The sequence below is a fragment of the Notamacropus eugenii genome, chromosome 2 (genome assembly GCF_028372415.1).
Source record: "Notamacropus eugenii isolate mMacEug1 chromosome 2, mMacEug1.pri_v2, whole genome shotgun sequence".
Lineage (NCBI taxonomy): Eukaryota > Metazoa > Chordata > Mammalia > Diprotodontia > Macropodidae > Notamacropus > Notamacropus eugenii.
Window position 1 is genome coordinate 3,188,856 of NC_092873.1, and position 14,672 is coordinate 3,203,527.

A 14,672-nucleotide genomic window follows, 5' to 3' on the forward strand; every position below is an offset into this window, starting at 1 on the left:
GTCACTTTGCCTCTCTCAACCTCAGTTTCCCTGTCTGTAAAATGAGGAGAGGAGAAGCTAATGCTTATTTGAATTGAGTCTTGAAAGATGATACTCCCGAGGCATTGTATGGATAATACCTTGTATACTGTAGAACATATACAAGTGGGAATTCTCTTCAAACTTGGGTTAGAAGGTGAATGAGGGAAAGCAAAACTGGTTCGGCCTAACACCTCAGCCTTGCTAGAAAAATTGCCCGAGGAACATAAGTAAAGGATGGACCACTTCATATTTTTGAGGATAAATATTTCAAACTCCAGCCTTTTCTTCCCTAGATGGTTATCCCAACTCCCTCAGCCATAAATCTACCTTTTGATTCCCTCCTTCTACAGACCCTATACCTAGAAGGAGCATAGAGCCACCGAAGGCTAAAGCAGATTGACTTTGCCAGGCTTCCATCCATCCCCCAGGGAGCTTGTAAAACATAGAGATGTCATTTATTCCAAAAAAAAAAAAAATGTTTTTAAATTACTTACAGGATACAAGGCCCAGAGCTGGTGAAACAAAAATACATTTGACATGGAACTAATTCTTCATGAACCTTTGGCCTTCTCCCTTCTCCATGAGAGTTCACAATCAGTCTCTTATCTATCCTCTTATTGGCTGTGATTCTTTCTTGTCTTTCCAGAAATCTGCCAAAGATAATCTTGTTCCTTGTACTTCCTTCCTACCTGTGTGACAGTAGACAGCCCCCTTTGCATTATCTGGACCTTCATTTCTTCATCTGTAAAGTGATAGTATTGAAGAAGATGGCCCTTAACGTCAATTTCATCCCTAAATCTGGGATCCTAGGAGTACCTGGTTCTCTTGAAGCCTGCTACTGGGGGAGAGAGAAGGCACAAATTCAAGAAGCATCATGATGCAAAAGAGAGACAAACAGACAGGCAGACAGACAGACAGACAGACAGAGATCTGGGCAAAAATCTGTCAGGAATGGGAGAAAGGAGAGGTCACTTTCACCTGAAGGAGTCAGGGCAGGCTTCCTGGAGGAGAGAACATCTGGGCTGGACCTTGAAGGAAGGGAAGAACTTTAAAAGATGAGGAGGGGAGGGATGGAAAGAATCCTTTCTATGGCTAGGGGATGAGAAAGAAGATAGGGGCAAGAGATCAGCAGTGGTACCGGAAAACTCGACTTCTGGAGCTATAGAATTATAGTCAATGGAAAAAAAGGAGGAAATGAAGCATCCAAAATGTGTGTTCTCTAACAGCAGAATAGCTGAATTCAGCCAACTATTTTAAACTTTCTTCACATTCCATCAACACACATGTACATCCCCATCCCCATAATACCCAGGCATTCCCTTTAAGATCTTCTTTCTGGTCCCTGTAAGCCATTTTCCTAAATGGGCTCAGACCTTGAAACTAGAATCAAGGGACCCCTTCCTACCCAGGAGGACATGTCCATTCATCAGACAAGTGGTTCTCTGTGAAAGAGTCAAGTAGATGAAAGGGGAGGAGACAATCAGGATCATTGGCTAGTAGGCCGATCTTCCCCAAACTGGAGAGTGAATTCCTTGGCATTCTTCATGAATTGTTCTGGATTCTGAACGTACATGTCAGCAAGCTCTGCCTGGACTGGTAGATCTTGATTAGGTGTGTTCACCAGTGAGATGAGAGCCTCCAGCACTGGGAAGAGAAATGAATGAAAAAATGTTTGTTGAGTGCTTACCACCTGTCAGGCACTGGGCTACTTCTTGGAGATACAGATACAAAAGCTCCACCATTCCTGCCCTCCAGGAGTTTTCATTTTAATAGAAGAGACAATACATATGGGGAAGTAAGGGGAAGGGAAGTGTTTTGATCTGAGAAACAGTCAGGAGTCAGAGCTGAGGAAAGAGACTAGCAGAGGGATCCCAAGCCTTGGGGCAACCAGACCACCATATTGCATTCTCAAAATCCAGAGCACCATTATAACTACAATATTAGTGGTGCCTACCAAGAAGTCCAATCCTAGATGGAACCTCTGAACCCACTGAATCCTCGTACCAACTAGCTTCCTTGATCATGATGCCCAAAGTCATAATTACTTTTCTTGCCACTCTTGCCCACAACACTTCCCACTAAAAATTAGCTCTCTGTAATTGCAAAGAACTAAAAACAAAATGGCTACCCACTGACTGGTGGGGATGGTTGAACAAACTCTAGTATATGAATGCGATTATCATGCCATGAGAAATAATGAGGATGAGGGACTTCGAGAAACATGGGAAACTGTAGCCCACCTTGATAGATTTTGGTACGCGCCGTCCAGTTCTTATCTAGGATGGACAGGCACACCTCTCCATTCTTAGCCACATTAGGGTGATATATCTTGGTTATGAATTTCAGCTGGGGAGGGCTGAAGGGGTAGTTAGGTGGAAAGGTGATTCTGAACTTAAAAGCCCTAAGGTTGTAGGGCTCTTGATCCTAGGAGAAAAGAGAAGAGAGAGATCTTAGCTCTCCTGGAGAGTTAATGCCATGCAAATCAGTCTCTTTAGGGTTAGATGATTAAAGTTCATCTAATCTAACCTCCTCATTTTATAGAAGAGGAAATTGAGGCCAAGGGACATACATAGAGTGATTGGTTCAAAGTTGGTGCTTAGTAGCAGAGAGGATTGAAATCCAGCTTCCCAAATTCAGTGATCTTTCCACTACACCAAGGTGGGGAGACAGAGAAATGAAACCTGAACCTACAGCAGTGCCCACCCTCTTCTAGGTCTAGGATATCCAACCTTGAGTCCATCTGAATTCAGAAAGGGATTATTGGGTAATACATTATAGAAGGTTTTTGTGGGACTAAGAATAAACACTGATACCACAAAAAGTGGTTTTACTAAATGATTTCCTCACAACAAGCCCAGAGAGGGGGTTGTACAAGCATGAGTGTGTCCACCTTACAGATAAGAAAACTGAAGTCGAGGGAGGTAGAACAACTTGGTCAAGATCATCCATCTGGGAAGTACCATATCTGGGACTCACCGGGAGGAGCAAGGCATTCCATATGAGCACATTGGAATTTTCACTGCACAGGTTCCCAAGGTAACTGGGAAGGTTTTTCTGTAGCACCTCCAACTCCTGCCAGACAAAGACCAAGAAGGGCATTCTCCTCACCAACCCCATCCCTCTCCCTTCAAACCCCTCCATTTTCAGCAGCCAGCCTTCTCCTGCCCAGGGCAGGGAACAGGAGAGGCTCATACTCAACCCTGTTGGGGAGAAGGGAAGGAACCAAATTTGGTACAGGGAGAAGACCAAGATCTCGAAGGTCCCACCCAGCTAGACAGCTTATGGTCACATGGCCCAGTTCAATATTCCCATCCTTATTAAAGGCAGGATGGGGTAATGGATAGAGTTAGACCTGCAGTCTGGTTCAAATCCAGCCTCTTTGCTTCCCAGCTGTATGACCTCGGACAAGTCACTACACTTCTTAAAGCTTCAGCTTCCTCATCTGTCAAATGGAGGATAATGATACTTGTAGCATCTTTCAAACAGGGCTGTGGTAAAGTTCACATGAAGTCATATATTTAAAGGACTTTGCAAATTCTGAAAGGTGATATGTGTCTATTGTTACTAATTACTAAAACTCATAGAATCTTAGTTAGCACCGACTACAGAGTTTATCTAGTTTAAGCCATAGCTTAACAAAGATCTCCTATAAAAATAATAGTTAGTATTTGTATAACGCTTTAAGGGTTGCAACAGATGTTAACCCATTGAATTTTTCACAACTCTGGGGATTAGCTGCTGCTATTATTATCCCCATTTTACAAATGAGGAAACTATATTATGTAGAGGTTAAAAGACTTGCCTAGGGTCACTCAGCTAACTTCTGAAGCAGGATTTGAACTCAGGCCCTCCTCATTTCAAGTCCTACATTCTACCCACAGGTAGAAGGTTGACTAGGGCAACTAGGCTAGAGGTCTGCTGCTGCTGCTGCTGCTGCTGCATTTTCGAAGACAACCAGTGATGTCACCCGTAAATTGGATTTCAGTGAGGTTAAGTCATTATCCTCACTCTCCCTTCCTGAGTCATTTAACCTTTAATTGATGATTCACTCAAGAGGAACTATTATCTCCCAGGGTAACCTACCACTCCATTTGGGGATAGCTCTATGTTAGGAAGTCCCTCCCCCATACCAAGTCTTGTTTTACCTTTTTGTAATTTTTAACCATTGTTCCTGGTTACAAACAAAACAAAACTAATATTCCACATGACACACCTTCATAGACTTGAAGACAGCAATCACATCCCATTCCCCATCCCCTTTACCCTCACCTTCCACCCCAAGTTTTCTCTTCTCTAGTTGAAGATCCTCAGTTCCTTCAACCATTCAACCTACAGAGTGTTATGAATTCTATACCTTTCACCACTTGGTCAAGAATTTCTGGATACTTGACATCTTATCAGTGTTCTTCATAAAACAAGATGCTCAGATCTGAACTCAGGTGTGGTCTGACCAGGACAAAGCAAGGAAGAATTCTCACCTCCCTGGTTCTGAGCACTGGGCCTGTTGTAAGTGCTGTTATTGAATCATTTCAGGTGGGTTCAACTCTCCATGACCCCTTATGGGGTTTTCTTGGCAAAGATATGAGTGGTTTGCCAATTCCTTCTCCAGATCATTTGTCAGATGAGGAAACTGAAGCAAACAGGGTTAAGTGATTTGCCCATGGTCATACAGCTAATGTTGTAAGACCAGTTTTGAACTCAGGTCCTCCTCACTCCAGGGTCAAAGCTCTATCTACTGAGTCACCTAGCTGTCCTGTCTTAAAGCAGCCCCAGATATAACTGGCTTTTGTGGTTGCCATATCACAGTGTTAATTCCTATTGAGTTTGTAGTAAGTATATATCCACACACATTTATGTATGTGTGTGTAAATATATATAGAAACATAGATATGTATTTATATAAATATGTTGTATTATGTATATATGTGTACATACTAGTGAGCTTGTAGCTAAAAAAAAAAGATCTTGAGGATCTGGCCATGCTTTCCCTCAACCACACAACAAACCACACACATTTACTATTTGTAAAATTGATGTTTCAGATCCAAGCACAAGATTTCAATTTATCCATATTTTTCATCATATTTTAATTAAGTCCAACATTCTGAGTTATTGAGAGCTTTTGGTATCCTGACTTTGTTGTTCAATGTGTCACCCATTTGCCTCCACTTTCCCCACCCACCCTACCCCCCCAGCCTCAGCTTTAGGTCATCTTCAGATTTGATAACTACAGTTATTCATTCTTTTATCCAAGCCATTGATAAAAGTGTTCAACAGTTTAGATCCCTCTGTCACAGCACTAGAGATCTCACTTCAAGTTGACTGGTATAGATGACTCATTGGTTCCAACTGTTCACCTGGTTAAAATTCCACCTAATTTCACTATAGACTTAACCACATCTCTCCATCCGGTCCACAGGGGTATCCTGGGATGCTTTATTAAGAAATCTAGGGTTCGTGTCAATGTTTAAATTATGTAGGATCATAGAGTTGGTGCCAGATGGGATTTCAAAGACCATTCAGGTCAACCCAACCTCAGGAAACTGAAAACAAAAAGGTTAAAGGATTTGCCCATGGACACACCGCTAAAAATTATTAGAGGCGTGATATGAATCCATCACTGCCTGATTTCAGGTCAAGCACTTTGCTCTTCTCTGTCTTAAGTAGCTATGTCTGAGGCAGGTCCCTCGTCTACCAGTCTGATAACCCTGTCTAAAAAGAAGGTGAGGTTAGTGTGACATAGCTTCTTCTTGATATGATCACTGTCTCCTTTTCTCAATATTCACTAAACATTCCTTCCATAGCATGTTCTAGATTTCTACCAGAAACTGAGACTTTATCCCATAGATTCCTTTTTCTTGCCATTTTTTAACAATGGTACAACATTTACCTGTGTCCATTCCCCTGAGACCTCAATCATTCTTCATAGTCTTTTAAAAACCACTGACTATAATGACTCCTCAGTTACATCTGCCATCTTTTTCTTACCCTGTGCTGTACCTTGGGCCTGGAGACTTGAACTCATTTGGGGCATCTAATGCTGTCTTACCATCTCCCTACGAATTTGTTATTTCCACTCCCTTCTAGTCATTTTTATCCTCTCTTTTCTAATTTAAAGATCATGCTTCTTGATAATGAAAAAAACAAATCCTAAGCAGTTCTGTCTTTTCTCCCTCACTGGCAGCCAACATTGTTCCATTAACATGAGCAGGGATCTTATTCTTTCTTCAGATTCCTTTGTCTGACTTTTTTTTTAATCTTTGGATTATTTTTCCAAATGCTCACCCTATCAACTCATTCTGAGTTTTAATGTTTCTGACATTTTCCTCACAATTCAGTGTGAGGCTTATATATTCATCCTTCACCACCTGTCCTTGCTTCCATCTTCAAAACATGACTCTTTAAAATTTCTGGGCCAGATCATAACATCTTAGATTTAGAGCTAGAAAGGACCCTAGAGGTCATTATATCCAACCCTCCCATTTTCTACTTGGTGAAATTGACCTCCAGAGAAGCTAAGGGACTTAGCCAGTATGGTCAGAGTTGAGAGATTAACCCAGGTCTTCCTGACTCCAAAGCCACCTGTCTCTATCAACTAGGCTACACTTACTCATGAGTTTTAAAATCCAGTAAGTTGATGAGTTGACCTTTGTAACCATGACAGTCTTCTTGGACTGTTTCTTGTTTTCTCTAACATAAGAATCGTCTCTGTCTGTGCTATTTTCACAGTTTCTGTATTGAGAACTTCTTATCCTTTCTGACCTCAGGTGCCCTCTAGAATTTTAGACCAAGGGATATGACTTTTCATTTCCCCCCCCCAACATTTCATTCATCAGCTTCATATGAAATATTCTCTTTAAAAATCTAACGTATATACAACTCCCAGCTTTTTTCTTCTCTATAGTGAATTCAATTCAAGTAAGCATACAATCAATCAACAAGAAGTTATTGAATATCTATTATATGCCAGGTACAAAAGACATCATGGCCTAGTAGATAGAGACCAGAGTTCAAATCCTACCATTGCTAAATACTGGCTGTTTGAGCCTTTGAATTCCTGAAATGCTCCCCCTCCTTCATCTTGGCCTCTTAGGACCCAGTTCATTCAGGAGGGTTTTTTTGCTCTATTCATTCTTCCCTTGTACACACACACACACACACACACACACACACACACACACACACACATAAAGAGAGAAAGTATAAAGTTTATAGATGTATGAATATGTATGTGTGCATGTGTGAGAAGAGAGACACACACAGAGAGAGAAAGAGTCTCTGTTTTAAAATAAATTTGGTTTTGTATATTGTCTCCTCTATCAGAATGTAAGTTCCATTTCAAGGGCAAGGACTATTTTTTGCCTTTCTCTGTATTCCCTGCATTTAGTGTGGTGCCTGACACATAGTAAGTCCTTAATAAATGCTTTTATATATATATAATGTATGTAAATATAACAGGCACTGGGATATAGAGGAAAAACCCAACATTCTCCTGGCCCTTAAGAAGCAACCATCCCATTGGTTGAGACAACTTGTACACATATACAGCAAGTATATAGAGAATAAATACAAGGTAATTGAAGGAGAGAGGGCTTTAACAGCTGAGATCAGGACGGGCTTCATGTAGAAAGCAGCACCCAAACTGTCTTGAATGTACAAACATTTAAGTGCCCACTATGTGCCAAGTGCGGGCAGGTAGGGGGTGAAGTGGACAGAATGCTGAGCCTGGAGGCAGAAAGACTCATCTTCCTAAGTTCAAATCTAGCCTCAGATCCTTACTCTCTGTGTGAGTCTGGGCAAGTCACTTAACTGTATTTGCTTCAGTTGCCTTGTCTTCTAGCTCTAAATCCAATGAATCCACAGTCCTAGCTCTTCCATTAATTCACTGTGTGACATCAAGAAAGTTCTTCATTTCCTCAAATGAAAAAATAGAACGTGGCTAGACCATCTGCAAATCCCTTCTAGTTCAGACATTCTGTGGCTCTACGTTGGCTTAAAGCATGAACACTGAGAGCCCTCCTGGTAGTCCCTGACAGGAGGAAAATTTGTCCTTATTTTGCCATAAGTTTGAGAGTTCCTTTGCAATAAACAAATTCAAAACCAAAATTCTTCGGTTCTTTCCTGAGGTCTTTCATTGTCAGGGAAATGTCAGTTTAGAAGAGTAGAAAGTGAAAGTGGAGAACTCAGATCACCTTCACCCTGGATCCTGGGCACCTCATTCCTATAGGAGGAGAAGGAGGAAGAGAAAGAAGAAAGAAGAAGAAAGAAGAAGAAGAAAGAAGAAGAAGAAAGAAGAAGAAGAAATATTTATGTGGGCTCTAGCTATTAATAACTATATTACAAATTAGAACTAATCATTTAAAAATATTTATTCAATGAAAATAACAGCAATCCTATAGTATGTTAATAGCATGTTTTATGAAAAATAACTAATTTTCCAAACAAAAAATGTTAATGAGGAATAGTATTGTCTTACATACTTTTGCAAATTTCTTTAATGACTGGCTTAATTGAAGACAGCTGTATTCTCACATCTGCTTCTGCATTCAATCTGTTGTATCTGGTATTTCAGCTTAAATATATGAAAAAATCCCTCTTGAGATGCATGGACAGCTACATAGCTAAAAAAGGAAGACTGACTCAAAGAACATCTTAGCATTCTTATGAAAAAAAGTTCTGAGCTTTCAGTTCCCCTGAAAGGGTCTTGGGGACCCTCAGAGTCCAAGGTCCAGGGACCACAGACACTGAGAACTCATGTACTGAAAGGCTGAGAAACTTGCTCGGTGTTATCCAATGTGTGACTGAGGGAGGACGGAAATCCAAGTGTTCCTGACTGAGAGGTCAGCTCTCTATCGCCCTGCTTAACCGCAACAACAATTCTGCGGTCCTTTAAGATTTGCAAAGAGCTACCCTTATATACTACCTCCTTTGTAGTAAACATCGAAGCTGAGATGAGAACACCATCATCTCACAGGTAAATTCAGTACTGTTCCAATGATGCCACGCTGCCTACCACATCCCAGCAGTCCTGGTCCCAAGGTGGACAGTGCCACACCAGACCAGGGCGCTAAGGATCTGCCAAGGGTGACTCTCCCAAAGTTCGACCCCCTCCCAGCCAGCTCACTTTAACTCACAGCGTCATAGGCTTTAGAAGAATCCTGGAGAAGATCTAGACTAGCTCTCCCCATCTATGCAGTAAACTGAAGCCGGGAGAGGGGAAGGACGTCTTTTGCCCCAACTTCACAGAGAGCAAGTTCGGAATTCAGAGCTCTTCATCACCACACCCTGACCCCCATCTACGAGAAAGCGAGCCTGGGGACTTTTCACAGCTCTTCCTCACTTCCATCCAACTCACTGGCACGTCTTGGCATCCCTTCCCTAACGTCACGGTCCTTTTCGAAAACCAAGGACAAACAACAAGGATATTCTATATAATTGGAATGTGAGGAACTTGAAGGCAACAACCCCCTTTGCTTTCCTTCGTCTCTCCAGCACTTAGTGAGATACCTGGCACATAGGAAACCCTTCACAAACACTCGCTGGCTGATTATTTCCATTTGGGGACTGTGGTCATTCGTAGCCAGGAAACGAAACTGAAAGAGATTCAAAGCAGGCTGATAGGGAGTCCAAGCCCGAGGCACCTCGGGGGGACCAGAGGAAACCCTCTACGTCTGCCTCTCAAAACCAGTTCCCGTGGCCTCTCCCCTGCCCCCCTCACATGCCACTTCCCGGATGAAGGATGGACTCAGGAGGAAAGGGACAGAGGTCGCCCAGGGAGTGTTCTGTCTGTCCGGGTCAGCGGACAGATGAGGTAGACCAGGAGGAGGATAGAGGGAGGCAACAGTGGTTGGATGGGGGGGGCAAGGGGAATCCTGAGGGTGGGGTTAGATGAGGACCAGGAGCCTGGGAGGATGGGGTGTGAGAGGGTAGGCAGAGGATGCCTTGGGTCAGAGGGAGAGGGCTCTGTGAGCGCGACAGGACCAGGCAACCCTGTTCACCCCTCCTAGCTCACCGCAGCCCAGAGCTTTTACCTTCGCAGCGCGCTTGCTTGCTGTCATGTCTGGGGATGCGGAGTGCGGGGAGTCAGGGGGACTCCTGGCTGACCGAGAGGCAAGGAGGGTGGGCGAGGGCTGGTGAGTGGCGGCGGGATCGCCTTACGAGTAGTTTGGGTCTCGCGGACCTTCCCTGGAACCGACGTCGAGATCTGTGTTCAAATTCTGACTCCGGCGAATTCTCTGGGTGATCTTGGTTCTGGGCTTCTGCTTCCCTATGTGTAAAATGAAGGAATTGGCTGGGCTTATCTTTGAGGTTTCTCCTCCCTTTGAGGTTTTTCTGGATGCCCCGCCCCCGCCCCGCCCCTTCTCCCCATGGCACCGCCTCCTCGAGTCCTGGGTACAGGTGCATTCCTTCTCCAGACCCCGCAGGGCTGAGCAGTTTTAGGGGAGCTTCTAGCTCGTAAATCTGGAGACAGCGGCCAAGCTGAGACTAACAAGGGCCTCACTTACCTTAGGAGAAGCGGGGGGTCTAAGGGCATGGAATATTGCGATACTGTCAGATTGTAGATAAGTTCATTGATTTTGGCAAACCTTTCCTTTGATTTTTCAATCTTTTGTTACAAGGAATGTCTCAATTAGGAGGAAAGGGGGTGGGGGTGGGGAGCAGCTAGATGGATGCTGCAGTCTATAGTTCGGAGGACTTTGAGTTCAGCTTGCCTCAGACACTTACTAGCTGTGGGATCATGGGCAGGTCACTTAACTCCACTTTTAAAAAAAAGGAGAGGGATAGATATAACAGGAAGGGAATACAAGGAGAGAGGCAGAAATGATGGAGGGAGTAAGGAGCTGGTTTCTGAGTTGGAAAGACTTGGGTCCAAGTCTCTCCTCTGACATCTTCTGGCTGAGTGACCCTACAATGTCACTTCATCTCTCCGTGCCCGAGGGGACTTTGTGAGATGATGAGCGGCAGAAAAGATGCCATTTTCATTCATAGAGGGATTTCTGACACTGCTGACATCACAGGAACTCCCCAAAGTTATATCAGATCAAAAATCATCAATGTTTCTTTTTGTTTTTTAAGTGTGTATCTACCATTATGCCAGGCCCACATCATGCCATTAGGCTGGATATAGGGTTCGAATTTAGCTAGTAAGGGTCCTCAGGCAGAGGAGTTGACCTCAACCCTCCTTGCCTATCTTGAGCTTGCTTTTTTATTGCTGGTTGTAACCTCTGCCACTTCACCTGGAGTGAAGAAAACTTGAAACTAATCCTGACTCTCACATTTACTGTGGAACATTTGGAAAATCTCAGCTTTTTTCAGCTTGTTTTCTCAACCCATATAAATGGGAATAATATATTCAGGGCTGGTATGAAGAACAAATCACATAATATATGTAGGACACTTTGAAAACCTTAAATCAAGCAGTAGCTAGACAGTGAAGTGGATAGAGCACTAGCCCTGAGTTCAAATCAAGCTTCAGACACTTTCTGGCTCTGTGACCCTGGGCAAGTCACTTAACCCCAGTTGCTTCTAAAAAGAAAGAAAAGAAAACCTTAAAATGCTGTACAAATGCTGACTTTTATAAAATACAGGAAAAAGCACTGACCTTCAAATAAGGAGACCTGGACTGGTTTCAGTCACTTTAATTTGGTATGTGACCTTGAGTTATGCCATTCAGAGATACAGAGTAGGAAGGGCCCTCTGAAATCATCTAGTTTAAGGCTTTTATTTTTACAAATGGGGAAAATGAGGCCCAGATTCAGGAAGTAAAGATTTATACCAGGAGTTTGCTATTGATAATGATGTGCTCTTGGGCAAGTCACTAACCTTTTCTGCTTCAGTTTTCTTCCAGTCCTAAGATATATTATAATCTGTTCGAGTTCTCTTCCTTCCCTTCTGTGCCTCCCTCCAGAGTTCTGTTTTGAGAGATGGATTAGCTTCAAAAAGGTACTTTTCTTTGGCCACTACTCCTCTAACAGAATGTCAGCTCCTTGCGGGTAAGGATTGTCTCATTTTTATATTTGCATATGCAGCACATGTAGATGTTTTCCCCCTCTTTTTATATTTATGCTCAATTTTAAAATAAAATTAAAACAAAATAAAACTAACATTTCCATATACATTTTGGAACAGACAGTAAGGATTGTATGTGAAACTGCAATTCTCCAGTATGTAGGGTTGTATACAACTTGTTTTTCTTCTTAAGTACATAATAAGTTCAACAAATAACTTTCAAGCAAGTTCTGCTTGTCCTTGATTCCTTCTGGTCTTCTCATTTAGGGTAGTGGGTAAAAAAATGCTATTATCCCTATCCCTCCTTTTCCCACTCCCATGATGGGTAAGGGAAGGCAAACCCAAATATTCATAGCCAAGCAAAACAAACTTCCCCCATTTGCTTTATCCAAACATGTATATCTTCTTTTGGGTCCTAAGTCCATCACTTCTCTGTCAAGTAGTTGTTAGCATGTCTCATCACTAGTACTTTGGAATCATGGTTGCTTATTACATCAATCAGAGTCATTAAGCTTTTCAAATTTATTTTTCTTTATACTGTTGTTATTGTATAAATTATTCTCTTAGTTCTGCTCATTGTACTCTGCATCAGTTCATACGAGTCTTCCCAGACTTCTCTGAAATCATTCAGGTTCTGCCCCTTGGTAGCCATGTGCAAATCATTTAAACTCTCCAGGACTCAGTTTCCTCAACTGCAAAATAGGAAAAATAAGTTCTAACACTTCATAAGACTTGGCTTGTGATAATGAGATTTTAATAGCTTCCATTTCCTAATCTCTTCACAAAGCACTGTTCTTCCAATGGATCTTCAAGCTAAGTACTGATGGTATTATGCTATGATGTTTTAGACAGCTGTGACAAAATCTTCCACATCTTCTCATTTGATCTTCCCACCAGTTCTGTGAGGTAGAGTGCTATGATTAGTGTCACTTTGCAGATGAGGAAACTGAGGCTGAGGGATGGAAAGTAACTAACTCAGGGTTACACAGAGAGGTAAGATTCAAACCCAAGTTCATTGTGGTAGGAATGCTGGATTAGGTGTCAGAGAACCTGAGTTCGAATTCTACCTCTGCTACTTACCTAGTATAACAAGTCACTGCAACTCTGTGGAGCTGTTTTCTCATCTGTAATGTAAGGAGGTTGAGCAGATGACCTCAGAAGTCCCCTTCAGCCCCCCCCCCCATGATCACAAACTGGACTCCAAAATTCTTTTCCAAGGGTTCCTAACATTTTTTGGGTCACTGTCCCCTTTAGATTTCAGCAAAAAACTTCCTGTACTCCCTATTCAGTATGGAAAAGAATTTTTTTTAAATAAGTATTTAATTTAAATAAGAGACCTGACAGCTTGAAGACTAAATTAATAAGAATTTAAATGTCAATAAGTCTTGAATTTCACAACAGCAAGTCAACATTTACATTCAGAGATTTTGTTGTTGTTTGGTTGTGTCCAATTCAATATAACATCATAGACATGATCTATGAGGTTTGCTTTAAAAAAAACCTGTTTACTATGTTCATATATATGAAAAGTAAAATAGGAATCAAAATAGATTTTGTTATATAACATTTAGTATCATAAAGTTAAATGTTTTTCAATTTATCCTATTCACAAATTTTTCCCACTAATTCCTACTTTTGGAATATTTCAATAGTATATTACAGTTCTTCAGAGGAAGGGTGGTACAATGGATAAGGTGCTGGCCTCAGAGTCAGGAGAATTGGATTCAAGTCCTTCCTCAGACACATATTGTCCCTGTGACCCTGGAGGAATGACTCCCTTAACTTCTCAGTGCTTCACTCTCTAAGAGAGACTGTAGAGACTGTGAGGCTTGGAATTTGTATAGGAAAGTTCCTTTAATAAGGAACTCCCTAACAGGAGTTTCCCAGACCAACGAAATCCCCAGTCCAGTCTATATCCTTATCCCGAAGTAGTTACTTATCAAATATTCCATGTACCCCAAGTTGGGAACCTTTGCTAATAATGCAGGGTAGGGAACCATTTCTTGCAGGTCAGGAATCTAAGCCTTCACTCTAAGACATAAGAGAATTAAGTAAGTCTCTTGGGATCATCCAGCTAGAATCTGTCAACAGAGAATGGGAAGTGAACTCTCTAGCCCAGGACCTAGGCTCTCTGCACAGCACTACACTGAAATAATATACCTGAAAGTGCATTGGAAAGAAGTCATAAAAAAAAAAAAGAATAAGAAAGAAAGAAGTCTTCACAATCTTAAAGGTTAAAATGAGACTTTTATAAAACCCACTTCTGACACTTAACTGTGTGCCTGTGGCCAAGCCATTAGCTCTCTCAGTCTCTGTTTTCTCATCTGTAAAACAGGAATACTAAATGGTATATTCCCTACCTCAGAATTAGAGATGGAAGGGACATCAGAGGTAAGTCCAGACCTTTTTAAACTATAGGTCTTGACCTCAGTTTAAGAAGTGTTGATTAGGTCTCCAGTGGTAAAAGTTTAAGAAGCCCTGAGTCTCATTCCTTGAGGAAATTGAGGGACCAGAGACAAACGATTTGAGACCTGTTTTCCTGTGTACTTGGAACTTGAGGCCATTTGCACATGGAGTAAGAAGAGCAAGGCTTTAAATTCTTTAAATTCAACACTTTTGTTGCTTTTTTTAAAAAAATCAGT

The 14,672-nt window shown here is 41.9% G+C and overlaps 1 protein-coding gene across 2 annotated transcripts; it reads right to left on the minus strand.

Annotated features, from left to right (window-relative positions):
• Positions 1-1,232: 1,232 nt before the first annotated feature.
• On the minus strand, positions 1,233-10,356 carry UBE2L6 (ubiquitin conjugating enzyme E2 L6). Of its 2 annotated transcripts, XM_072638661.1 has the most exons (4): positions 10,053-10,356; positions 2,998-3,093; positions 2,262-2,445; positions 1,233-1,665 (listed from the first exon to the last, which is right to left on the minus strand). In XM_072638661.1, the coding sequence occupies exons 1-4, from the start codon at positions 10,077-10,079 to the stop codon at positions 1,508-1,510; spliced, it is 465 nt and encodes a 154-aa protein (XP_072494762.1). In that variant the 5' UTR covers positions 10,080-10,356; the 3' UTR covers positions 1,233-1,507. The 2 variants fall into 2 exon arrangements, with proteins under 2 accessions (XP_072494762.1, XP_072494763.1); XM_072638662.1 differs by lacking the exon at positions 2,998-3,093 and having other exon boundaries at positions 10,053-10,301.
• Between the last annotated feature and the right edge of the window lie 4,316 nt (positions 10,357-14,672).